The sequence below is a fragment of the Mus musculus genome, chromosome 17 (genome assembly GCF_000001635.26).
Source record: "Mus musculus strain C57BL/6J chromosome 17, GRCm38.p6 C57BL/6J".
Lineage (NCBI taxonomy): Eukaryota > Metazoa > Chordata > Mammalia > Rodentia > Muridae > Mus > Mus musculus.
This window is the reverse complement of record NC_000083.6, coordinates 62,590,827-62,617,934: the sequence shown is the minus strand read 5'-3', so window position 1 is coordinate 62,617,934 and position 27,108 is coordinate 62,590,827. Positions and strand designations below refer to the sequence as shown.

The window sequence follows — 27,108 nt, the reverse complement described above, 5'->3', positions numbered from 1 at the left end:
CAAATTGAGAAGCAGGGCCTGAAACCTGCACTTTTAATGACCACATACATACTCAGGCCTTGAAAGAGAAGAACGTGGGTGGCTGTACTTAGAAGTAAGATTTCCCAGAGTATCCAGATGGACATGGATTCAGAAAGGGAGACAGACTGTGGCCTTTGGAATGACAGGGCTGAGTGAAGTTAGACCTAGATGGTAAATGACCGAGGAGCGCAGCATTAGACCTGAAAATTTGAAAGAAACTAGAAAGGAGGGTCTGCCCCTTCTGACAGGCTTTGGGTCTCAGAGAAAATTTGCTTTGATTACCAAGGACTTGGGAGCAGCCTGAACTTGCAGATGTTTATATTTAATGTGATGACTCGTATAAAATATCACTAATAGGTGTTTGTGAATAATCAGAGAACTTTTAATTTATTTGTTTTTAAAGTCCTTTCACTTAAGATGCTTTTAAAGCTCACCTTTCTCCCTAGATTTGCTGAGAAAGTTTCTCTTATGCTCCAAGTTCACATTTTATTTCAAAACTCACTGGCTTCACCCAGGACTTTGGAGTTGAACTGAGGCATCACGCTAATTTCAGGGGACAGTACAGATGGTTTCTCCTCATGGAGGAAAAACAAACTTAGCTGTATGAGAAGGAAAAATGAAAAATGGTTTTTAGATGCTGGAACAGCCACTTAGCATTACCAATCTCTCAGATTAGTTCAATAGGCCCTGTAATGGTAGCTTGAAGTACAAACTAGTAAGCGATCCAATTGTCCAGGCAAAGCAACAGAATGAGAGTGAGCAGCTCTGCGGAGCGAGGCAGGGTTGACCATGATCAGAAGATGATGCTACCGTGAGAAAAACTGGGATCACATGGGTCTGTTTGTAAAACCCTTACATCAGCTGTCTAACTGTGTCTAAAACAATCAGATTAGTTGTGAGCCAGCCATCCAGGTTCAGTTCACAAAGCCACCCTGAGTTCTCGGCTCAGCTAAGAAGGACCGTCTTTCTCACACGCACTCGCGTGATTGTTAGCGAGCTTCAGTTCCCGATGTGTTTTCTAAGGATCATGAATGTCTCCTGTTCTCTTCACCGTCCTCTGTTGTGTGGGTCTCTCCAGTGTGAATCTCACAGTACAGCGCATTGCTTCGTATCCAGGAGAGTATTTCCAAGCAAGAGGTCAGCAGCTTTTACAGCAAAATCACAGAGGTGAAGAGTCCTGACTTGTGCTTCGTTCTGTTCATTAAGTGCAAGAAACTAAACCCAACCAACACTCAAGTGGATGGGATTACGGAAAGGAGATTGGGGAAGGGGGTGCTGAGGGGTTGCCTAGTGGGGACATTGAGAACTACTAGAGAAGCTACCTACATCAAGCCTAATGCCAGTGCACTCTTGCTTTATCTCCATCTATAGATCAGTAATGGCCTGAGGTGTGAATATCACGTTTGCAATATTAAATACTTAGAAGTACTAACTTGGGGGCCAGGAATGTGGTGTCCTTAGTAGGTGCCACACTGATTAAATGCTGAGCCAAGCTTATTTGAGCACTGAGACACCAAAGGAATGAGGCTCCTGGAAAGGTTGAACTGTGGGCCTCTGAGATTGTAAGTGAAGTCAAGGCCTGCGTGGCCATATCAGTATTCCAAAGATGGAGAAGCAGCGGCTCCCAGCTTGTATTCCATTATAGATCTTAGTGTTTTGTACTTTCCAGGGATGGGGCCTATGGGAGGCTCATAAAATAGGTCCATAAGGTGGGAGAATGAGAGGTTTTCTTTGTTTCAGTGATTCCTCTTGCCCTACTTCTAACTTCTTGACTCCAAATGTACAAGGAACTCACAAAGTGCATCATGTATGGATATTCTTTGCGCGTAGATGTTTCGAAGGATTAAAGTCAGTAGCCAAACAGTATCGCATGGCGTCAGTCCCGTTACTGTTCGAGAGCTTTCCTGCTGAGAGATGAATAATGGAGGAGAGAGAGACTGGGGAAATAAGCCCCTTATTTTCCACTGTGTAGAAGTACATTTGGGATCTTTAATTCACAGAAGAAGTCAGTTTATTCAATAGCCAAGGAAGCTCATGTCACTGTCTGTGCACTGGTGAGACACTGCTCTAGTGTTTCTTAATGTGTCGTCACGGGCTTCTATGTAGTTTCTCTGATATGCTCTGCAATAAGTTAATGTCCTAGGTTCAGCTTTCTTAGTTAAAAGTCTGAAAAGCCTCCATTAAACAAACAGAACCCCCAAACCCTTATTGAGACAATTATACATTTGACACTGCTTTGACCCTGCATATCTTGAACTAGCATATTGACATCAGTCGTTTTCATGTGGTACAACAAGCTCACAAAGTTTGAAGAAGTTAAGTTTATCTCAACTCAGATGAGTACAATGGTAGTTCTCCCACTGCCTCTCATGACTAACGGGTAACCGGGGGCTTTGTAAGGAACTGGAGTCAGCTGCTGCGTGTACTGTATTTGTGGCATGTGCGCTTGCAGTGGAGGCCCATAGGGAAGCAAGGCCATTTCCTGGATCAAACCAGAGTGCAAAGATATTGTGCCCTAAATAACACACTAGTTACCGCTAATGTCAGTAGGGGGAGTTTTCCCAACTTTGATTTAATGGGAGCCTGTGGCCAAGCCAGCTGTTAACAGTTCTTAGCTGCCTGTCAGGAAGAGCAGGATAGATGCAGAAGGCCAGAAGCATCTTTTCTCCATATTCTGTCTCAAGAGTTCCAGCAGGTGTTGAGTAGTGACAGTGGTGGTCCTTTAGTATCTGATGTCCTTTAGCTGTTGGATGCGTGTGTTCTGCAGGAGATTTGCATGGGCCTGTAACTCCATAAATGAGGACGCTCATGCAGAAGTTTGTAGCTCCACTCTTGCCTCAAAACGAACATTTTTTTTTTCTGAGCTCCTCATGAAGAATAACAGGAAGGTAGAAGAGAAGAGGAGGCGTACGAAATGCTGGCTCTCTCTCTCTTTGTCACTTTCAGGATTCCCCAACTAATTTTAAGCCATGTGCATTTTGATTGATGTCAGCTGCTTTGCTGAACAAAGAAACCACTTGAAGCAGGGAAGAGAGTATGTGGCCTTCGTTTCTGTGATTTTTTTTTTTGTTGTTGTTGTTCCTAGACAACATTAGTAAACACATGTGGCTGTTGATGGTCTGACTGCCCGTCAGGGTCCCTTTGGCATTACTCGGCAAGTGTACCAAGTGGAGATAATCTTTAAAAGTAGGGAAAGTATATGATCTTATCCCGAGGAGAAGAAAGTCTCTTCCTCAGATGATGTATAACTTGAAACATGTTGTCGTGTCTTTGTTAACCCTAATTTTATTAATTCCATCCTTCTCTGTGGAAAATTAAGAGAAGATAAACATGCTGATAGAACACGGTGCTTTCTCAATAGCATATTGTGCTCACAACAGCACTGCGGAGTCGCCGGGTTCAGCCAGTCATATAGAAGAAAGCACAGCCAAATTCCCCAGTAAAACCTCTAATTGAATTACCTGCTGCGGAGCACTGACAGACAAGCTTTCAGGACAGACAAAGCTCTGCTTTCCCCAGCAGAAGTAGGTCAAGTTGAAGTCCGCCTTGTAACTGTCTGTTACGGGTTTTGACAGCACTCTCACTGTGGGGCTCTGCTGGGCTCTTTTTTTTTTTTTTCCCTGTGGTTGAGGAGCTGTTCCTGAAGCAAGAGAGTTCAGGCATTATCCCTCCCGATTTAGAGAAAATTGATAGCAGATCAAGTGAAAGGGGAGTGAGTGACTTTGAAATAGAAGTCCTAAGCATTTTCCTATAGATTACCACATTCCTGCATGATTCTTCCTTTATTGTTTTGGGGAAAAAAAAAAAAAGATGGGAATATGAGAGTCGCCTTCCTATAGCATTTAGCTCAGTCTGGAAAGTATTGTTTGTTTTAACTTCAGGACAAGACGCAGACAAGTGTATATCCCGCAAGAGTTTGAGTAGAGCATTTATTCGCATGTGTAAAACAAAGAGTAATGAGTTGTTATTCTCTCCTTTTTCTTCTGCCCTCTCTCTTTGCCTCACCCACAGCCTCTGCAATCCCAGACAACGGAAGAAGGTCCTGTCTAAAGCTCAAAGTCTTTGTGAGACCAACAAGTAAGTTCTAGAAAGAGCTTCTGAGGGTCCCCCTCACTGCGCATGCTCCATCCTATGGTCTGGTTCACAGCGGTAAAATTCTGTTTCATTCTGTTTTATCTATTTATTTTTACTGTCGAGACGTGTGTGGTACCTGTTTTGTATATCCACATCCATGTTTGAGTTTTCCATCATATTTTTTTTCCTCATTCCTCATGATGCTTTTTTATTTCGTGTATCGAAGGACCCAGCAGTTGCTAACTTGTTGTTTCTCAGACTGTTGTCCATGCACACAGCAAACGGGAACGATACTGGCATGTGGATACATGCCATGGATTGTAATGAAACAATCTCTACATTAATAAAAGGAAACGATAGAGAGAAAGAAAAAAAAAGAGGAAGTGGGAGTTTAAGGGTGTCTTCACTAACATATTTGGCTGTTATCTCTATTTTCGTTATAGATAGCTGTATGAAAACTATAGGTGTTCATGATCGTGTTTTCGATGTTAACGACAAAGTAGAAAATTCATTAGAACCAGCAGGTTAGTATGCTTAGAGAATCTCTTGTTAACCAACGCATCTCTCTCCGGTGCCTTAGTCCTGGTTTTCCTTTCTTCCTTTCTGCATGCGTGCATGCGCCCGTTGTTTCTGCTTCTGCCCATTGCTAGCCGCTTGCTAATATTACTTATCTTCTATCTCATTCCTCCAGTATTTTTGTGTAGTGCATGCTAGATAGAGTACAACTTTTCTTTCTTGGACATGGGTCCCATTGGAAGCAGTTATTCTAATATAGAAGCCCTAAATACTAAAATCCCACTGTCTTCTACCACAGCCTCACGTGTGTCAATGGATCACAGTACATATAAAGCCAGTTTTCATACAAGACAGAAAACATTTCTACTGTACATGTTTATGAAACTTTCTTTATTTTTCTTAATACCATATCCAAATCCGTGGATAAAAGCAGTAAGATGACTGCACAAATTAGCGACTGATTTAGCTTTCTCTAGTGCATCAATGACGAAACTGACCTAAAACGTGTATTTCACTTCAGTATTATTTATCCTGTTGTTGATAGCAGTTCATCTGGAGACATGCAATCCTGTGGCCACCACAATTAGATGCAGGAGCTCCTGGAGCCAGGAGTAATCCTTGAATACTCAGACAAAACACATTTTAAAGATAATTTTTTTTTCATGCCACTGACATGCAGAGTCAAACTTCCTCATCAGGGTGAAAAAAGTAAAGGCCCCAAGTACATTCACTTTACTCTGTGAGTTCGAGGCCAGCCTGGTCTACAATGTGAGTTCCAGGACAACCAGGGCTACACAGAGAAACCCTGTCTCAAGAAAAAAAAAATCATTTAACCACTTAGAGTGTAGTGGATGTTGTAGACTGGGAGAAGCCGTTCATTTGCTTATGAATTTACCCTGGCCTTTGAATGCAACCAGACCCATTCCGATGGGTGGCAGGCCAGTGTGTAGACGCTCCTGTCTTCCTTTCTACCATCCACCTATGTAGATCTTAACAGTTTTCTTTATCCATCTCCCATGACCATCTTAGAGACCATCTACAGAGAAAATTATTTCCACTTCACCAGGAGATGTAAGTCCCCTTATGGATATGATAAGGTCTCTGTGTTGTTTGTTTGTTTGTTTGTTTTTGTTTAGTTTTGTAGTAGGGCTTTTCTTTGTTATAGTTCTAGAAACTAAAGGGGTTTTTCAGTCCACTTCATCCTCCGAGTTTTGTTATAGGGATAACAGTCAATGAGCCTTAGGGACACTTAGCCTGAGTAAGTGCTATGCCTCAGGACATGCAATAGTTTTAGTGCTTTGGCTGCCAGGAAGAGTCAGGCCTTCCCCCACACACTCTAGTTTCTAAGGCAGACGCCTCACCCAGAGCATAAATGAGAGGTGTATACAATGAGCTTTGGAGACCATAATGTCTCCCCAGGGATCAGTTAGCCGCTTTAGATAGGAGGAAGAAGTGAGTGCTGATAGGAGACGTTTTAATTGTGTCCTGAAAAACCAGAAGCATTACTGTGACTTTTCAAGGGACCAGACTTCAAGCTTGAGGAATGCCCACCGTAGGGACAAGTTAAACAGGAGCTCTGTCAAGCTCCAGAATCTACATTCTTCTTCCCATGGCCAAGGAAACCTGCCCAGGCTACTCAACTTGTCAGAATTAATATCCTTAGCTCTCACTGCTAGGATAATAGTAACAGCCTCTCCCCGCTCCTAGAGGGATAGATGTTCAGAGATAAACACTGACCGGTCTTAGCTTTGCTGCTAAGTCATGAGTAGAATGACCAGCAGGTTAGGCCTGTTATAAAGTTGCCCAGGACTATAATTTTGATAAGAATTTCTTATAATCTTATTTTCCAGGGAAAGTCTGTTGTTGCCTCCCTAGCGAGTTGGAGCCTATCCTAGAGACCTGAGAGATTTCATGTTTTTTGTTTTCTCTCTTTCCTTCCTTCATTTTCTTTCTTCCTTCTTTCTGTCCTTTCTTTACTTTCCTTCATTCCTTCCTTCTTTCCTTCCTTTTCTCTTTTCTTCCTTCCTTCTTTCCATCCTTTCTTTTTTCTCTTTCCTTCCTTCTTTCCTTTCTTTTCTCTCTTTCCTTCCTTCTTTCCTTTCTTTTCTCTCTTTCCTTCCTTCCTTCTTTCCTGGCTCCTTCCCTCCTGTCTGTCTTTTCTTTCTTTCTTTCTTTCTTTCTTTCTTTCTTTCTTTCTTTCTTTCTTTCTTTCTCTCTCTCTCTCTCTCTCTCTCTTTCTTTCTTTCTTTCTTTCTATTTATTTATTTTTTATTTTTTTGAGACAGGGTTTCTCTGTATAGCCCTGGCTGTCCTGGAACTCACTTTGTAGACCAGGCTGGCCTCGAACTCAGAAATCCGCCTGCCTCTGCCTCCTGAGTGCTGGGATTAAAGGCTTGCCCCACCATGCCCGGCTTCTCTCTCTCTCTCTCTCTCTCTCTCTCTCTCTCTCTCTCTCTCTCTCTCTCTCTCTCTCTCTGGTAAAGAAGCATACCAAGGACTATTATGTTGCTAAGAAAAGCACCTTTGAATTGGACTAATGATAAAATGTAACATTGAGAAGCTCTCACACATGAGCTTATGTTAGTGTCTGTCTGCTAAGAAAGAAGTTCTTTCTCATACAGAACTTGGAATTCACAGTGGCCCCAAGTCCATGACCATATAACTAACTATAGAAGTTTGGCAAGTTTGGCAGCATGTAGTTTAGTAAATGTGTGTTTGTGTGTTTGCCTGCGTTTTAAGAGACTGCTGGCAAGCATCCTCACTAACATGGGGGGGGGGTCTGAGCCATCATACCTAGTAATATGAATGTGTTAACAGATTTAAGTGTTTCTCTTTATTTTCTAGAAAATTCTGTCAGTCACAAATGCTGTTCTTTTCCCACTCTGTTGACTGTTTCAATTAACAGTGGTCTCCTTTAGCCAGCACTAGATGCACACACAGGCTTTAGGGATTCCACCAGCACTAGATGCACACACAGGCTTTAGGGACCCAGCGAGCCTGAAAGGGTCTACTGCATGTTCTCAGCAATGTGTTCTAATTCACCTGTCTGTGGAATGCATTTGTCTTTATTGTTTGCTTGCACACGCTGCCTGCCAGTTTCCTACCTTCAGGGATGCAGGATGATCTCAGGGCAGACATATGCCACATTACATGCTCCAAAATAGCATTAGTCTTCTCAGTTAGCCACCGAAACCCCTGTGTGGTGGAATCCTGTAACTAAGAGGCAAGACTCCATTTGGCTTCTAAAGAGGAACATTTTCTTCTGCCAAGCCACACTCACTATTACAAGTATTAATAATCTCTCATATGTAGGTTTAATTTTGATTAGGATAGATTTCTTTTTTTTTTTTTTTTTTTTTTTTTTACTTAGGAGTTTCAACTTAGAATTCTGAAATTTCCTCCCTAGTTATCCAAATGGTAGCCAGTTTCTTATTCAGTGTCAGGGGTAAGGGGTGTGGGTGACGATGGTGATGTATAGAGTGCCCCGTCAAGGACCTGTTTTAATCAAAGCATGCCTTGCAGACTCCCGACTCATGCGCATCATATTGTAGGGACAAGAGGGTTCTCTCACTTGAGGGAAACACAGGGGAGTATGATTCTCCTAGTAAGAAAACATACCCTTACTATGGTGTGTGTGGTAGGGGAATGTATTTGAGGCTAAAGTAATAACTGACAATACAGCTCTCAGAAATGCTAATTCCAAACATTATCTGTGATGCAAGGTTTGAAAGGTCCACTCAAACTTACGCTTCACTTAGAAGAAAAATTCAGTTATTCCGCAAAGTCCCTTCACTGTGCCTTGAGCTGAGTGACCCTGGGACAATGGATAGCCCTGGCTGAGCCACTGCAAGGGGTGGGAAGCAGTGAAGTCCTGCCCTGCATGCTTGCCCAGACTGCAGAAGTCTCGCTTGGGCATCTTCTTAACAGTACATTTCCAAGCCTCACAAGGAGAAAGATTGAGTGATGTATTATTGCAAAAAGGGTGGAGAAGAACCCCAGTAGGTGGTGTAATTTCAGGTGTATAAATATAAGTGATGTTTCAAAATGAGCTGTGGAATCCTCCGGGTTTATGGTTCTTTTATAATTAAGCCTGAAGTGCTCCATTGTTTTGATTGACACCATATTGGTGCTCTTAAGAATGTGATTTGGATTTTAATTTCAGGGCTATTAGGGGCCTTTACTTCTGCCTCCTGTTAACTACAGATTTAATTAATGCATTACCAAGGCTGAAAAAAGAGCAGAGAAAGGATGAGGGCCCACACGTACTCGGCTACGCTGGGCGGGATTTACCTTCCTGTTCTTGCTCCCTAACCTTTTCTAGTCTCCTAAGCTAAAAGCAATCTCTCCGGGTTTGCTCACATCCAGGAAAGGAGAACAGATTAAACAAAGGGCTGCAGGGGCTCCTCCAGCAGGACCCACTGAAATGATAAGATCCTTCTGGGGCGGAAGACTTTAATTCTGAGAACGCATGTTTCTTAGTTCACATGGGATGTGAAGGGGATGAGCAGAAACTTCCAGAAAGTGTGAGCCAAAAAAGAGTTCCCTCTAAGGCATATAATAGACAGTATGGCACTCCCCAGTAAGGAAACATGCCCTTATTATGATGTGTGTGGTAGGTGAATATATATGAAGTTAAAGTAATGGACAATCTATTAAGAGGCACGGAGTAGCACTTAGTAACACTGATGGATGTTAGGGGATTATCTTGTAGGGTCTACATAATTGAGAACAAATAGTGGAGTCTCACTTGTTACTGCTCTCTCTATTCACCAGTCAGCAAATCCCACGTAGCAATTCTTGTCTTCCCACGGGAAGTCCCCCTGATGCCGAAATGAAATCTGCTCAGAGGCCAATCGTCAGCTCCTGAAACATGTCCAGAGGTCATCTAGGCTAAAAGCATAAGCTAGGCCAGATGGGAGGAAGGAGATGGGCCACATCAGAGAATCGTACGGCTCATGGGCAGGCCTCCAATCTATCTTTGGGCACTAATTACTGCAAAGTTCCCATTTCAAAGTTAAGCCTGTTAATCATGCAGATCAGGGAGGCGATCCAGAGTCAGAGGCAGCCTCGTAGAACACTTTATAGCTAAATAAAAGAAGCTTAACTCACTTAATCCATTTTATTTAGAGGAAAATTTGCATCCACACTGATAATTTATGTGCCAAGCCTCAGCCTGATAAAAATAAGAATAGTCAAGTTCAAGTAATTTAATCTGGGAGATGCAGGGCCTGTAATGGAAATAGTACCATAATTGATTCCTAATTGTAGGCAGCCCAGTGGGTATGGGATTTCTGAAGTTTCCTGGGTATTATATATAGTTTATTTAAAATACTGTTGTTGTCTTGGCATTTAATTTTTTTTTTCACATTTGAAAATACACGTAGGCACCAAGCAAGCAAACATTCAACACTAATCCTGTGAAATGCCTAAAAGAAAGAGAATGAGCAGCCAGGTCTGGTTAACCACTAATATGCCCACATAACTCTTCCCCGTCCCTTCCAGCGTGTTACTTCCGCCCGTAGTACTTCAGGCTTAAAGATGCTTCCCCCCAGTTTGTGCAAAGTGCATCTGCCCAGTAGCCCATCCGAGTAGCTTCTGCAGCGAATATTATACTGTATGCACAGTTTCCCCCTTGGCTTCAAGGCAGAGTATAAATATTGTGAAGGAAGTCCAATTTCCCCTGCCTCTCCTTTGTTTGCTGTAAATAATGAGTGATTATGCAGACATGAAAGTCAATGGTGGCACAGGGTTCATTACCCTACTTTGCAGAGGGTGGCGAGGTCTGTTAACAGCAGGCTGCTGCAGGAGAGTTATTAAGGATGTGAAATCTCATTGGAATGTGTGCTTTCTATTTGAACAGATGACACCGTACATGAGTCAGCCGAGCCATCCCGCGGTGAGAACGCGGCGCAGACACCAAGGATACCCAGCCGCCTTTTGGCAATCCTACTGTTCCTCCTGGCGATGCTTTTGACATTATAGCACAGTCTCCTCCCGTCGCCTGTCACAGAAAATGTCAGGGTCTTGGAACACCAGAGATCCACCTAACTGCTCATCCCAAGAAGGGACTTGTTATTGGTTTTTGGCAGATGTCAGATTTTTGTTTTCTTTCCTTCAGCCTGATTTCTAAGCAACAACTTGGGGTTGTTGGGTGGGTGGGGGGGGGGTAAACCAGTTGCTGCCTCCTTCACCCCACCCTACCCCTAAGCCCTTGCCCTTGACTCCTCTCATCCCCTTCCCAATCAAACGGAGTCCAGATAAAAATGCCAGATTGTCAGAGTGACAGCAGCAGGTCTTGGCCTCCTGTGCGTTTTCTAGAGCTCACCTCCTTAGGTTCAGGGTATCCACCATATGCACACAAGAAAGAATGGCGGCAGATGCTGCCTGCAATGTCCAGGCCTGAGAGGGGTGCCCTCTCCTATACAATACTTATGCCTTCACGGTCAGGACAGTAAGGTGATTGTGTGGAGCTTGGTGTTGGCCTGTCGAGTCCAGAGGGGGCGGAGTTAAGAATAGGCCTAATACTATCCCACATCCTCTAGGAGTGTGGAAGTGAGCAGGCTTTGCAAAGGTTCAGATACTAGTTTTTATTTCATCAAATGGGACTGTCTTAAAGCATTTTTTTTTTTTTTTTTTTTTTTTGCCAGCAAAACTTGGGCTGTGTTGAAGAAGCCTTTTCTCCCAGGAGGAAGGTTGGATGATGCAGGGATGCTAATAAGAGGAAGTGTGGATATTGAGAAAATGATCTGTTGCTGGAGGTGTGAGTGCCTCTAACTTTTTAGGACCGGGCAGTGCACACCTGAGGGTTTCTTTTCTTTTCTTTTTTTTTTTAAATCTTTGAATACAGTTCACCATGGTGCTACAACTTTTTTTTTCTTTTTAGGACTTCAAAGAGGCATTTTTATGAATAAAGTGACCTTCCCCAAGGCTGCCAAGCCAGGGTTGATGAGTAGAGAGTGGAATAGCTTTGGCTACTCCTCTGGGGACAATATGTACAAGGAAAGAGAGTCTGACCAGAGGAGATGCAATTTGGCTTTGCTGGAGCTCCAGTGTGCTGTGGCCTTTCCCCAATTCCCACCCCGATACCCACGTTCTGCTCCTTGCTCCGTGACCACAGGGGACTCAGACACAGACCCCTATCACCAGGAGAGTCAGTCAGCACTACTTGGGAGGGCTAAAGGGAAATTTGGAATACAAATTCCAAATTTTGGAATAAGAAATTCAAGTGTTGATGTTCTATCCTTTCCCTTTCTGACACAGCCTAAAGCGTAGGGGGAAACGCGTGTTTATCTGTGGGAGATAAACAAGATGGAGTCCCAAAGACTTTGACAAAATATTTTTTTAAAAATCCACTAGAATAGAAAATACATTATTTAGATATACTTTATGCTGAGAGTGAGTATATATGCTTGTCCTATTTAAACTTGTGAGAAAAAGTGGTATCCCTTGGTACATTTAGAAACACAGGGGGTTATCTTGTTTCATAGTGGGGTTTGGGGCAGAAGAATGAACATGGGATGACCCTGTTGAAAGAAACTTAGCATGGCCGAGGGGTTGGTTCCAGCTGATTGCCAGGAAACACAAGCAGTGGGGGTCTCCTTGTGGGGTGTCGGGAGCTTTAAACCCCAAAGCCAAGCGAGACAGGGAATAGTGTCAGACCAATGGAAAAGTGATCTAGCCTATTTTTGCTATTGCACGACATCAATAGAAACCATGCCTTTGTAAACAAGCAAGTCAGTAAATGCAATGATCATGTAATGTGGAAAATTGAAAGCATTCCAGTTTAAAAAATATGGAATTTTTTATATATTCGTTTTTAAGATGTATATGTAAAAAAAAGAGTTCACATTATAGATGGACTTCATGGATCGGAAATTGCTTAGAATTTCGAGTGGTTTCAAATTAGAAAAATATGTGAGTGGAAGGCAGCTGTGAACGAACTGCACCCTAGAGAGTTGTACGCACGTTGGAATGTAAGCTGGGCTTACTTACCTGGTCCCTTTGGAGTGGAGGCAACTGGAGTCTGCTCTCACCTGAACCATGTGACCGGAGTCGCCAGCCTCAAAGATATAGTTAGTCCTCTCCCCTCTTCTCCCAACATCTGAGACTTCTCTGGAGTAGCAGAGTCTCATCACAGAAGGCACCCAACATTTCCACTGAAACAGAACTTCAAAGCATTGGATTTCTTTGCCTTTATTTATGCGCTCGACACTCTCAGTGATATCCAGATGTATTCTTTTTATTAATAGTTACAGGTTTGTGGGTTAGTGGGATTTCAGTAAAGGGACAAAAAAAAAAATCCCTTCTAAGATGGATCGATAGAACCAAGATAATACTGCATGTACTACAGTCAAGGACACCAAGTGATCCTATGGTGATTCCAGTTAGTCCTAACGACATTAGTGGTTCTAATGTCATTGTAGAAATGGTGAGTCCTGTGATTCTAGCATTTGTCTCTAACCAATGATGAAACAATTCCTCATGGCCCTCTCTGCCATTGTCTTTCATTTCCCACTGTGCAATTAGACCCTTTTACTTCACTGCCATGCCACCAATTATTAAGTTTAAAAAAAAAAGAAAAAGAAAAAAGAAAAACTATCCACGCCAGTAGACAATATGCTTTTTACCTGTGACATAATCTTAGCTAATACGCTTGTGCAGAGTTTTCAAGATGATTGGTGTCAGACAGTTTTTATCTTGTCCAAAAAATGCGCTGGTGGCTTTTTGTGGTGGTGTTACAATCCTCTGTGGGCTTAGGATGTGGTGCAACTCGGTAGTTGGTTTCATTTTAAAAGCAATGGAAAAACAGGAAGGGCAGCCCTTGAAGCCCCTCAGCCCCAGTTGGTCAAACCCCAGCGACCTTTGCCCCTGGTTGCCAAGGGCTTTGCAACATGAAGCAGGGAATAAAGATCTGTCTGTTTAGTGGATACTGTGTATCCTTTAATAGACCAGGTAACAGTTCGTGTTAGTTTTAGACTATTGTTTTGTACTGTACTTTCTTGGGTGGCAGAGGAAAGAAAAGTTAAAATGTTAAAAAAACAAAACAAAAAAAAAACAAACAAAAAAACAACTGCGTTCTTTAATTCTGTATTATTAGCGACCTCTGTTGTATATAGTGTTTGATAATAAAGTATTAATTTGATTCTTATGTCTTTTGTAAGTGAAAACAGACTTTCAGGATACAAAACATGCATTGAGGCTTTGAAACATCCAACGTATCCATGGCTAAGAAGCCACAAGTGGCTGGAACTCCATCCTGGACCATTCCATCTTACAGCTCCACCGGAAACAACAGGACTGCTTTGATTGACATTTTTGTCCTCGGTGTTTTCAAGGTCTGATGTCGGAGCTCTGTGGTCCTTCCCCTCACCCCAAGCATGTGGTTTGAAAAGGTTTAGATAACTTAGAAATGGTTCTGTACTTTGGTTTGGTTTTCTGTTTTGTCATTCTCCCCCAGGAAGTCTTGTGAGTATCAAGTGCGGCTCAGACTCAGGATGCAGACCAGTCCCTTTAGGAAGGCTCAGTGGGGCTGTTTCCCTCTCTGCGTCTTTGTGAAAGGAAGAGTCACAGTACCTGTGGGCTTTCAGGGACTCTGTTTTTCTCCTGTGCCTTAGCAACGGCTGCAGCCATTTTATTAGTTTCACAAAATTAGAAAAACAGTTTGAAACTCCTCCTTACCATTCATTGTTCTCAGAGTTGTGGTCACAAGATTTTTCTTTTGAAAATCGCCTCCACCACCAACACCCACCCGTTTGCCTCTCCCCTCCAGCCCCGCCTCTCTCTCTCTCTCTCTCTCTCTCTCTCTCTCTCTCTCTCTCTCTCTCTCTCTCTCTCTCTCTCTCTCGTTTTCTCTCTCGCTCTCTCACCCCCACCCCCACCCCCACATTCTGTTTTCCCTCAGAGCCGTGAATGGGCAGGTCTGTCTCTGGTTTGGCATCGCTGAGTTCTTCCCACGCATTTGCCCCAGAGCTGCTCGGATGCGAGACGAAATCTCCCTACAATGGGCTCACTCCCATTGTTTGTACAGTTTAATAGATGCTGCCATGTTGGAGGTTACCCATGAGTCCAAAATCTGTTTTCCATGCTTCTTCTTGACACCGCATTGAAGCCACTCACCTGTGTGCGTCTGGGTATGAAGTCCAGCTCCTTCCGTGCAGCCCTGTGCTTGGACTCCCCGCCTTGCTGTCCTTTGCACCTCCTCATCGAGTGCCGTTTTGAAATGCTGACATTATATAAACGTAAAAGAAAATGTAAAAAAAAAAAAAATTAAAACACACACACGCAAATCCATACGATCTGTATTTGTATATACACGTGTCCGTACAAGTATACCTAAATAAAAATTAAAGATTTTCATCATTTTAATTGGATCCCTCCTTCTACTTCTTTTTCCTTAAATTACACTTTTATTTCAGGGGCTAGTTTTAAAACAATCTTTCTAGATAGAAAGGATAAAATGGCACAGAGAAGGTACGGAAGGAGCAAAGAATGCAGTATAAAAAAATAGCATATTTATTCTGACGAGAAAATGGTGGGACTTCTGTCTTGTCAGTATTTGAACCTTAAAGTAGGCAGTATGATAAGCCTTGTATCTTAAGTGAAGTAAGTACTTCAGTAGTATACACACTGTATTTTTTAGTTTGCACGTATTTTTCTATCCCTTCAAGATGAAGACTAAATAAGCATTTAGCACTTCAGAAAAAGCAATAGAAGTTAACTGTTTCATTTCAGTAGAGCCCAACCCTCAGTTCTCACTCTCCAGGGAGAATTGACTTCCATGGGATGTTCATGGCAAGTCACATGATAGCTTCAAGACCAGGTTTATGGATCTGAATGTGGCAACATTTTAGAAGTAACTTGCTGTTCTTTGACGCGCCTTGCCCTTTGGGCACTGTGAAGTCCATTTTGCATCTGAGTGATGATTTTGTCCTTGAGGACAATACCAATAAAAGTACAGTCAGCACAAAGTCCATCTATAGAGGAAAGCCCAGCAAATGTGTGGTGTAACCTACGCCTCGTGGACCTCAAGACTTGGCTTTAGTGACCTGATATTAACATTAAGCTCACCAAGAGCTCCTTACGATAATTATTTGGCAGGGCACCAAACACTAACAATTTACCCTCACTATTTCTTTTTGATAACAAAGGATGACAGCTTTCTAGAATGAGAAACAAGACACGGTTTTTAGGAAGATGTACTGGACTCTGCATGAGACATTTCTATCCAGAACAGTACGATGTTACCATTGCCATCTTCACCATCATCACCCAAAGCTTTAAAGCAGTCTTGATGTTCTCAGGGCTCTATGGAAAGGTCTTCACCATCTGGACTTGTGATGTTTGCAGTGTGAGGTGAGGCAGACTTTACATGAAAACTTAGCAGTAATTATGTATTGGCAATAGCATAAAATTCAGGCCTTTTTATACCATGCACAAATAGCTAAATGACTTTTTTTTTGTTTTGAATGAGTGAAGAAAATTGGGGATTTTAAGACTAGAAAACTCAAAGGAAATCATATAAACAGTGGTCGAAATGAAGTTAGAAACACTTTACAAAATTGAAAACTTGGTAAGTGAAAAGCTACTGTAGGCTTCCCAAGAGATGGTATCATGAGGTGGCCTATCACCATTGCTGCAACAATGCCAGCAAATGTGAGAGAGCCCAAGACAAGATGAGTGTCACTAAACAAATTTTGAATATGTTGGCTTCAAGAAGTTATCATTTCTTCCCTTAAGGTTATGAGGCCAGTGAAAAGGGGTGACAGCTTCAGATTCCACTATATGTAAGTCATAGCTGCTCGTGAATCCATGTCTGTACCTGTGTTAAACGGCTCAGGATCTCCATTAAGACGAAGGCTATACATGCATATGGATATACATACACATGGTGTGCATGCCACACACATAATTAAGGAAACAAAACAGAGTGAAACATGTAAACGGATGGGCAATTTGATCCTAGCTGTGAGCTTCCAGTGAGGAGCACTCAAAAGAGAGTACTATCCACAGTAAAGGCAAAGCAAGCTGGATCAGAGATGGCAGACCAGTGAACAATAATGTCACAGGAATCACACTTAGTTTTCCCAACTAGGCATTTGGAATTTGGAGTCATTTCCAGATGCTGAATATAAAGACTCATGGGATATTTAACATCTAGATTGCCATGTTTTATGTAAATAAAATACAAATACATATTAGAATCTTGTATCTCATAGGAATAAATAGTAAATATAGGTGCTATAAAAATTCAAGTACTTCTGAGAAATTGTTCATTGACCACAACAGTTTCCTGGGAACTGTTTGTAAAACACCTTCTTAGAGATTTCTTGCAAAGCTGTACCGTGTTCAGCTAATAATATCACAATCCTTTAGGAATGCATTGTAAAACTGCTGTGGAAGCATTCTGTTTTCCCTTTGGAAAGGAGATTCTAAAAAATCATAAATAACTAATCAGGCCAGTCTTCTGTCAGTTTTTAGGGTGATATGTTCCATTTTATTAAGTTGTTCAGCAGCTAAATGCATGTGTATGCCTGTTTTAAGGATGGAACCATTTCTGCTCCACTCTGAGTGGTAAATCTGTATTGGTTCTGTCCCTTGGTTAAAATACAGATTATAAGTCAATGCCTAAGATTAAAAGAAGAAGAAGAAGAGACCGGGAATTGCCTTGCACAGGAAAACAGTCAAGGGTATCTATCACCAAAGGTTTAGTTAGAGGTGATCTATCAAGCCACACTTGAGAAGAGCTTACTACCCAGTCATTGGGCTCACCGTGTAAATGGTATTTCCAGGTAGGACTACCATCTCCTTCCTGTTCCCAAGCAGAGTGCTTTTTTTTTTTTTACCCTTTCCTGTGGGATTTCTGGAGTCAACCCTTAGGACTGAGGAGAAGAAGTAGGGATAGTGGCCTCCTGTTCATTTAGCTTGTCCCAACATGATGAACTGTTCGTTCTTTCCATCCCGAATTGCCACACTCTGTTCAATGGTCTCTGCACTTGCTAAGATAGAGGCACGATCTAATTGCTTATATAACCCCACCACCACTGTTCGTTCTAAGCCTGTTGTGAGCTCTGCCTTATGGCTGCCAACCACAGCACCATCAGTACTGGTGCTGACAGCAGATGAATAGAAAGGAAGAGGTGGGAAGAAGAGCAAATAAACCCCACTAGTTTCTTCTCTTGTTATTTGCTATGGGTATTTATTCACTTATTTGTCTGTATGTCTGTCTTTACTTGAACAGGAGGTTTTTCTCTATCATCAACACGAGAAACTTTAACTGCAACCCATATCATAGTAGCTATGGGGAAAAAAAAGATCCCAGTGTCAGAGCCACAGGAGGGAGGGACATGGGCAGACCTGACCCATTTGGCTTGAAACCCAGCACCTCAAGGATGCTGTCAATCAATGTTAATCAGGAGACTCCAATCTAGTGGGTGGTTCTCTGAGTCAATAATGTGCTTTGAAATACCCTGGATTTTTACCATGATTATTGAAGCAAGAACTTCATGTCACTCGGTAACACACGGATGCTTGTCAATCCTGACAGGGACACAAAGGGAGGGATGGGGGGAAAAGACAACTCAAAGAGAGATGACAATGGGAAAATAGAACCAAATATTTTTCGCCTGCTGTTTTCTTCACAAGTACCAGGTGCTCTCTCAAACTGCACGTATGTTTTGAAATGTAAGTAGCCAAAGTAGTTTTCTTTCCTTCACAGCCATGAAACAAACCCCTAAAACAAGAGAAAGAACACGTTCAGTCCCAAGCACATCCCTGAAAGTAAATTTTATCATTACGCTTTTTGTTTTGTTTTGTTTTGTTTTGTTTTTGATCCTGTCCATACCCCTGCGCTCCCCCCCCCCCCCCCAGGAAAGGCCCCGTAATTTGTATGGTGGAGTGTGACAAGTGCTTCCTTGGAAATACGTGTTCTGCTTGACGAGCCTGAGACACGTTTTCTACAGTGGAGAGAACAGGACAATCTCTGTCTTTTCTTTATTTTTCACTAAAGACAGTGTGCCAGCCCGAAAGCCTACTCCATTTATTTCTCCTGCAGGGAGCCAGCGTGTTCCTTCTGGAAGATGCAGGTACTTAAAATAGTAATAGGCTTTGTGGTTTATAGAAAGTATTTCATCCCGAGATCTCAAAGGCATGGAGAATAAAATATAAACCAATGGCTCTTTCCAGCAGGCTCGGAAGAATTAACTGGGAAGGGGGATTGTCCCTACAAGAACAGAGCCCAGCAAGCTGCATTACCCAGGTATTCCAGGAAAGGAGGAGAGGCAAGTTCCAGTAGGATTTGGGCAGGGGCCCCAGTATGTTACTCCCCATTCCTAAGAACTTAAAAACCAGGGCTGAAGGAAAAACAAATGACATGTTTATCCCCCTTTTAAAGGAAGTTTCCAAAGCCCTGCAATCAGGAGAAAGGAACTGGGCAGCTTCCCAAATACTTATTTGTGAGTCACTGGGTTTACCATAAAAGTTTACTCTTCAATTTAACTTTCTTCTCTAATTTCTCAAGTCATTGCATGCCTTTTGGACATATTCAAACTTATCTCTAGAACTTGGGGAAAAGGTGAATTAATCCTAGGTATCTAGACAGAATTCAGGAAGCTTGTGGAAATCAACACCTATGGATGCCCAAGTGCTTGATATAAAATATTGTAGTGTTTATTAAAAAAAAACCAAACCACAGACATATCTCTGCATACCATAATTCATATCTATCCTCCTTACAATACCTAACAGGGTAAGTGCTCTGTAACTAGTTCTGGGGCTGTTTGGGAATAATGACAAGCAAAAAACCTACCTACACTGTTAGTACAGATGCGTTTTCAAACAGTGGTTGGTTGAATCCGTAGGTGCCGTACCTGACAGTGAGGAAAATCAACTGTAATCTGTATTGTGAGTTGTTTCAGGTGCCGCCCCTCCCCCCACCCCCACCACCTCCTCCCCCACCCCAGTCCCCCTTCATCCACATACACACACTTGGCCTTTTTTACTTTCTCTAGTTTTATGTATTCACTGCAGCTTTCTTCAGGGCACTGTTTGTCCTAAGCAGTGTGGCATTTGAAAGGGCACTGAGGATCATGCTAGGCATATTTGAAATCAGTCTGATAGCATCTAAAAGGCATAGGGGCAAAAAAGGGTAGGGGGATGACCAGCCAACCATGGCAATATTCACATATCGCACCACACCGTAGAGACTTCCCAGAGCTCAGCTGCACAGGGACACCATCTGCTCTGGCAGAAGCATCACTTGGCATTAGGGACCCTTGGTGTCTTTCCTTCAATTATGCTTATTTCCTACCCGGAGAGTGACCCAATGTTCCAAGGCCAGGTACAGCCATTATTACAATTAACCTCTTTTGACTGGTGTAGCTGGCTCAGCACGAGAGTGTGTGACTCTGAGACTGAAGGACTAGAGCCCATACCTTCAAAAGTCTAACTAGTCTGTACACAAAGATTCTGCAGAAATGACCCAACATGATTCTTGGTTTCAGGAATTCCTTAAATTCCCTTTCCAGGGTTCTGTTAGTGTGGACTTGGAGTTGGTATAACTTGCGCACCTTTGGTTCACTCTTGGTTACCATGAGTTAGAGTGAGCAGCATTCTCTGTGGTTTCAGCCCTTCCCTAGTCCCTGTCAGTATTCAACAAAGCAATTTAATCTCCCGGGTAAGTGACAGTTCTGCCCCTTGTAACTGGCATGGAATCTTTTTTTTTTTTTTAACTTGACTTGAGAGGTGAACTATCAGGAGAGTCTCAAGAAATCACACTAGCAAGTGCACTCATTAGTAAGCTGAATTGGTTTCAGCTGGATTGTTTGACTGTCCTCATCTCTTAGACTAGCTTCCCCCTCCCTCTCTCTTCCTTTTATCATCGATCCTGCTCACGAGACTTATTACCCACTCTGTGGACTGAGAACATCAGCCTCTGTTACTGGGCTATTCAAAACAGACACACATACCATACTACCCTGGCCCAATTCTGACAGTACCAGGTAGAGGGAGGAAGAAAGTGGGTTCTCCCGCTGTTGGCCAAACCCTTCTAAGATGATAGGAAGAAATAGAAGACACACAAGAAGAAAGCAAAGGTAAGTGACATAAACACAGCTTGTTAGCTACACAGCAGGCAAACTTATGGAAGTTTCTTCTGGAAGCGGTGTCCCAAGCAATAAAAATAAATAAATAAATAAGTAAAAGAATTGCCTGAAGGAATTGCTCTACTCTGCTCTGCCCCTCCCTTTCTCCTCCCCTCCCACTCCCCTCTCCTTCCCTCCCCTTCTTTCTCTTCTCTTCTCTTCTCTTCTCTTCTCTTCTCTTCTCTTCTCTTCTCTTCTCTTCTCTTCTCTTCTCTTCTCTTCTCTTCTCTTCCCTCCCCTCCCCTCCCCTCCCCTCCCCTCCCCTCCCCTCCCCTCCCCTCCCCTCTCATCTCTTTTCTTCTCCTCCTCTCCTTTGTATTCATTCATTCATCCATTCATTCATTAATTTCTGGTTTTTTTTAATATTTGTTTATTTATTTATTTGATAGGATTCCTCTGTAAAGCAGCCCCAGCTGTCCTGGAACTCTTTCTCTGTAGATCAGCATGGCATCTAACTCACAGAGGTCCACCTGCCTCTGCCTCCTAAGGGCTGGGATTAAAGACATCTGCTACCACACCTGGCTAATGCACATCTTTTACTGGGAGACTTACAAAAAGCAAAAGTTGAGGTTTAATCATTGCAGTGTTGGTGTTTTCTAGGCTTCTGTCTAGTATACTCTGCCCTGATCATGTACAGGGCAGCAACGTAGAGCAGGACCAGATTTGTGGCAGATCATGCAGTGATAGGTCTTTGTCCAGCACAATTTTGTACTTGGTACTTCCTGTCTGTGCTTTTAGAATCATGTCTGTGGTGGTTCTAGAATCTTGGTGCTCTAGTTATTTGCAGGAAACTAATTCCATTGCAAAAGTGCATGTAAGAGACTGAAGCATAGTCATGCAGTGTGCCCGTGGTTGCTGAGAGGGGAGCAGGGGATGACACCTGTGCCTGTTGCTACCTCTCTCCTTCTCAGTATCTGTGATGCAGGCTCCAGACCTTGAGAAGTGCATAGGTTAGGAAGAGGAGCTTAATGGAAAGACTCTAACCTTTCATATAAAACAAACATGAATCTCTCTGAAAAACAGAATGCAAATTCATCTTTTTTTTCTAAGTAGCTTGTTCCTATGGAAGCTATAGAAAGCAACTCCAGAACAATTAGAGAGAATGGGAGAGGTAGGTCACAAGTCATGGCAGTTTCTCATCTTAAAATGAAGTTTCCCTTCCATATCATATCAACATGGACTGCTTACTTTACAATATAACGCTTTAGTTTTTGTTTGTTTGTTTGTTTGTTTTGTTTTGTTTTATTTTGTTGTTGTTTTAATGAAAAGAAAAATCTAGAAAGGGGAATGGGAAGTTGAAACCTGCCCCTTCTTAGAATTGGAAACAATCACCCATGGAAGGAGTTACAGAGACAAAGTTTGGAGCTGAGACAAAAGGATGGACCATCTAGAGACTGCCATATCCAGGGATCCATCCCATAATTAGCCTCCAAACGATGACACCATTGCATACACTAGCAAGATTTTGCTGAAAGGACCCTGATATAGCTGTCTCTTGTGAGACTAGGCCGGGGCCTAGCAAACACAGAAGTGGATGCTCACAGTCAGCTATTGGATGGAGCACAGGGCCCCCAATGGAGGAGCTAGAGAAAAGTATCCAAGGAGCTAAAGAGATCTGCAACCCTGTACGTGCAACAACATTATGAACTAACCAGTACCCTGGAGCTCTTGACTCTAGCTGCATATGTATCAAAAGATGGCCTAGTTGGCCATCACTGGAAATAGAGGCCCATTGGACACGCAAACTTTATATGCCCCAGTACAGGGGAATGCCAGGGCCAAAAAATGGGAATGGGTGGGTAGGGAAGTGAGGGGGGAGGGTATGGGGGACTTTTGGGATAGCATTCTAAATGTAATTGAGGAAAATACGTAATGATAAAAATATTTTAAAAAGATGTAATGTGAATAAATAAACAAACTAATGAAGAAGAAAAATTAAAAAAAAAAAAAAAAAGAAATTGAAACCTACCATGGATGTCTTAGAACCCAGAATCTTCCTATTGCTAAGTAAATGGCATTAAAGGGCATGTAACCTTCAGTCAATTTCACTTTACCCAAAGCTACCCACAGGGGGAAGGAAGACAAGTGCCCCTAAGTGATGAAGCACCTGCAACACTCTATCACTGATGCTAAGCACTGGGGCTACTTTTTATTGGTTATTTTATTTATTTACATTTCAAATGTTATCCCCTTTCCCTGTTTCCCCTCCTCAAAATCTTCCCCGCTGCTTCCATGAAAGAGCTTCCCTGCCCACCCATCCACTCCCATCTCAGCACCCTAGCCTCCCCCTATGCTGGGGCATGGAGCCTCCACAGGACCAAGGGTCTTTCCTCCCGTTGATGCCCAACAAGGTCATCCTCTGTTACATATGCAGTTGGAGCCATGAGTCACTCCATGTGTACTCTTTGGTTGGTGGTTTAGTCCCTGGGAGCTCTGGGGGGAGGGGGGGTTCTGGTTGGTTGATATAGCTGTTCCTCCTTTGGGGCTGCAAACCCCTTCAGCTCCTTCAGTTCTTCCCCTAAGTCCTCCATTGGGGTCTGGACTGGGGCTGTATTAACAGGGGCCTGACTCCACACAGGCACTGCTTCTAGTTATCACATGAGAGAGAGGGTTTGTCATCCAGTCCACTTGAAGTAGTATAATGAAGCGGTTGGAAGCAATGAACTATGCCAAACATTTCATCTGTGGGCTAGCTGCTGGATAGAGAATGAGCCCCTGACATAAAGGCAAGGGACAGCAGAAGTTAACAACCCCATTTGTATCCTGACAAGGAGAGAAATGTCTCTCCTATGAGTAGAGGACCTTTGGTGTGTCCCTCTTAACAGACGACAGGAGTAGAATGAACGTCAAGATCGAGAAATGAGAGGAAAAGGAACAGGTTGCCATCGTGATCTCGTGGACCTCTCTCCTTGGCCAAAGCCTTGCTTCAGCTCTTCAGTTCTTCAGAACCTCGTTCTTCAACTCGGAGTCCCTCTTTCAGTGCAGCACTGGGATCCATGTCAGGCCACTGTGTGGCTTCTGCTCTGAGGATTTCATGAGATTCTGCCTCTATCAGCAGCATAGGTGCCCTGTAAAATAAGTCCCTAATACCTGAGTGACAGAGTGAGTCTCGTTCCTTGCAAGCAAAGTCCTTTATTAAGCAGATATGATGGGCTAAGAGGGCTGTGGAGAGAGCACAGTGGAGGCACAGTGGGAGTAATTAATACTGCTGGAATTGAAGACCTGGCTTTGAATTTTAATATATAACACACTGAAGAAATGTGCTGCGTTTCAAAGGTCACATCTAAATTGACACAATGCATCCTCTAAAACGCACACTTAATTTTCTTGAAAATACAGGCCTTTTCAATAGGGTTGGATATAAAATAAATAGTGAGAAGCATCCTTTCTCTCTGGTGTTAACCCCTATCAGTTAGCAGAGGGACAACTTACTAAAGAAAGACTCTAATTAGAGTCTTTGAGGTGGGCCAACAAACCATGAGGTGGATGCCGAACGCTACCACAAATGAGCTCAAGGATCAATAGTTGGAAGAACTTAGTCTAATTCCACAGAACTAGACCACAGAGAACTTTTCTTAATTGGTCCTCTGCTTGGGAACCTAGTGCGTTCCCCATTAACATGTGACATTTCTTAACGAAGTGATGTATGCCACCAGCCACTCTAGTACTTGCATTGGTGGCCACTTGTTTCTACACTGCAGAAAACCTCAAGGGGAGTGGAACTTTCTGCATAGTCTCAAATGCTCTCAGCATTTCCCAGCACCTGTTAGCCGTTATGCTGGAAAAGCAACTCATTATCGAGCATAAACGCTGTCAGTAGTGGCGTGGAAGAATTCTAAGCAAGTGCAAGCAAGGGGCAACGTCTACTGGGGTACATATTTTCTTCTACCAGCTCATACTGTTTAAATGCTCCTTTTCAGTGGTGAGAATCTTTATGATGAAAGGCAGGAAAGGAATATTTCAAGGCAAGAATTTATGGGACAAAAGATCTCCCTACTGGGAGGGAGATGGCAGTGGGCGAGCACATGACTCCAATTCCATTTGTCTACAGTGGTTGTTTGCTGGGTTTTCCTTTACTTCCATGCAAAGCTCTCCATATTGATAGGAGAGCAAGTTGTTCAGATAAAGTGGATTAGAAGAGGAGGAGGAGGAGGGAGATGAGGAGGAAGAGGAGATGGGTATAATACTTTCTTAGACACTAAAACTGGGGTAACTGCTGCCTGGTATAATAAGTCCAAGAAAATGGCCACTCTTATCTCAGCTTCAACCTGACGTCAGTAATTGTACAAAGCAGGCGAAGAAAGGCCCCTGTTAACCAAAGCAGAGGATTTATCTTGCCTCTGAAGGCTTCTGGATAAATCCATTAGTAGCACAGACTCACAATCCTTCTCTTGTAGCACAGAGTTTACTCTTATCTTCTGCTAGACACAAAAGCACAATGAAGACAAAGCCTGGGCTCTTTTTTATTTTATTTTTTTTTAATTGCCGGTGAGCGAGCTACTCCTTTGCTCATCCCTTTTAATTATTATTTATATTTTGCATTTGTTTTCAGGTTAAAATAAATAACATAAAGGAGAAAGGCCACCCTGCATTTCCTGGGCTCTGGTCTCATTAGCAAGATTTCCTTAAAACCCGGGGTTACTTCAGAGAAGGTTTGCCAAGTGGCTAAATGAAATGCACACAATTGCAAAGTGTTATGAATATTTATGATGGGTTAATGATGGGATTTTTTTTGCATCCATGAATAATAAAGATTTTAACAAGAACAGAAAACGAGATAGGGACAAACGTTGAAGTGGGTAACACAAGGGGTGCTCTAGGACGGACCCCCACTGAGAACAGCAGGAGCTGACTGCCCCACTCCCATCTCCCCCTCCATCAAGTGCAAGTTGGGACACAGGGTTTAGACTATTTTCTCCCTGTATTTTGAGATAAAGTGGCATTTTATTCACACTTTGTGCCTAAGCCCATGGTCTCCCCTGGAGAAGGAAGGGAGTGATATCCAGCACCCCTGGGTAGTGACCTCCCCTCCAAGCATCCAGCAGACCTAGATCTCTAGCAGAATTCTCCGGAGTGCCTTTCCTGAGCTCAGCTCCTAAAATACAAAGCACTTCACTTCACAGAGGCTGAAGTTGCTGGACCCTCACTCTGGAATCTGCCAACTCTTTTGAAGGCCAATGACCTTAATTTGGAAAGGGACTTTATTACATGTTTCTAAAAGGTAGGGGTGACAGGGGCTATGCCCACTAACATTTCCTGTAACTCCCAATGTGAGTGCTGACACTTAGGGGGTATTCAATGCCCTGGCCCCAGTCTTCGGCTGCCTCCTCTGGGAGCGTATCACCTCTTGCACACTCACTCACCGGAGAGCTACGTAAACAAGAGCTACAGTAGCAATGGCAAATGAAGGAGCTCTGAACTGGCTGCCAGCTGCCATTCTGGTGCTTCAGTCATGTGACTTACACTCTCTCAGCCTCCCAAGGACATTTATTATCCAGTAAACAAGTTATAGAGTTCCTAGTGTGTACTAGAAATGGTTCTAAGCATTCATGATCTGTGCGTTATGAGTGCTTAGAACACACACGCACACACACACACACACACACACACACACACACACGACCTTGGGAATATTAAGGCAGATATTCTACCATCGAGCTACACTGTCAATACCAAGAACCTTACAAACTGGTAGGCAGAGACAGAATACAAATAACAAAACAAACAGGAAAGCAGTAGCTCACTGATAAAGTGAGGAATAAGGAAACTGGAGTTCTGTGGTCATCATGTGATGGTCATGCTTTACCCAAAAGAGTTAAGAAAAGAGTCTGGAGAAGTTGCCTGAAAAATCTGATAATATTTACAGATCTCCTGAAGGGTGTCTTTTGTATAATTTAATTGCACAATGGATCTCTTCATTGCGTCATTCACCATGTTTCACTATGTGTCCTCTGGGAATCTAAAGTCCCACATAATCTCAGAATACTCACGAACAGATGCATATTCTTCATAGCAACCTCTAATTCCAAACCAGAAGACTCTCCTAATAGTTGGTTTACTTCTTGTATTGGAAGATGTATCTCCATCCTCTTACATTTAATTTTGCAGATTCATGGGAAACCAATTCTCATCTGGGAACCCATTTGGAGAATAAATTAGGTGCAGGGGGAAACGTTCGAGATAAGAAAGGCCTCATGATTCCTACACTAGCTTTCCCTCTCTGTATTCCTCACCAGAATTCTCGCACAGCCCCACATCCCAGCTTGCCAATTTTATTAAAGCCTGCTGTTCGGGAATTTCCTTTCTCTGCTTTATTCGCTACCAAGACAACCCAGTCAACGTGATTTTTCACACATTTTCC

The 27,108-nt window shown here is 42.9% G+C and overlaps 1 protein-coding gene across 5 annotated transcripts in view; it reads left to right on the top strand.

Annotated features, from left to right (window-relative positions):
- The window catches only part of Efna5 (ephrin A5), a 278,361-nt gene extending 263,383 nt beyond the window's left edge, over positions 1-14,978 (top strand). For 3 of the 5 annotated variants that reach the window (XM_006523598.4, XM_030249468.1, XM_030249469.1), the window contains exons 3-5: positions 4,033-4,098; positions 4,539-4,619; positions 10,472-14,976. In XM_006523598.4, the coding sequence (XP_006523661.1) occupies positions 4,033-4,098; positions 4,539-4,619; positions 10,472-10,593 (269 nt within the window). In that variant the 3' untranslated portion in view covers positions 10,594-14,976. Of the gene's footprint in view, positions 1-4,032; positions 4,099-4,538; positions 4,620-10,471 lie in introns of all 5 variants that reach the window. The other 2 variants (NM_207654.2, NM_010109.3) reach the window with 2 other exon arrangements.
- The last annotated feature ends 12,130 nt before the right edge of the window (positions 14,979-27,108 follow it).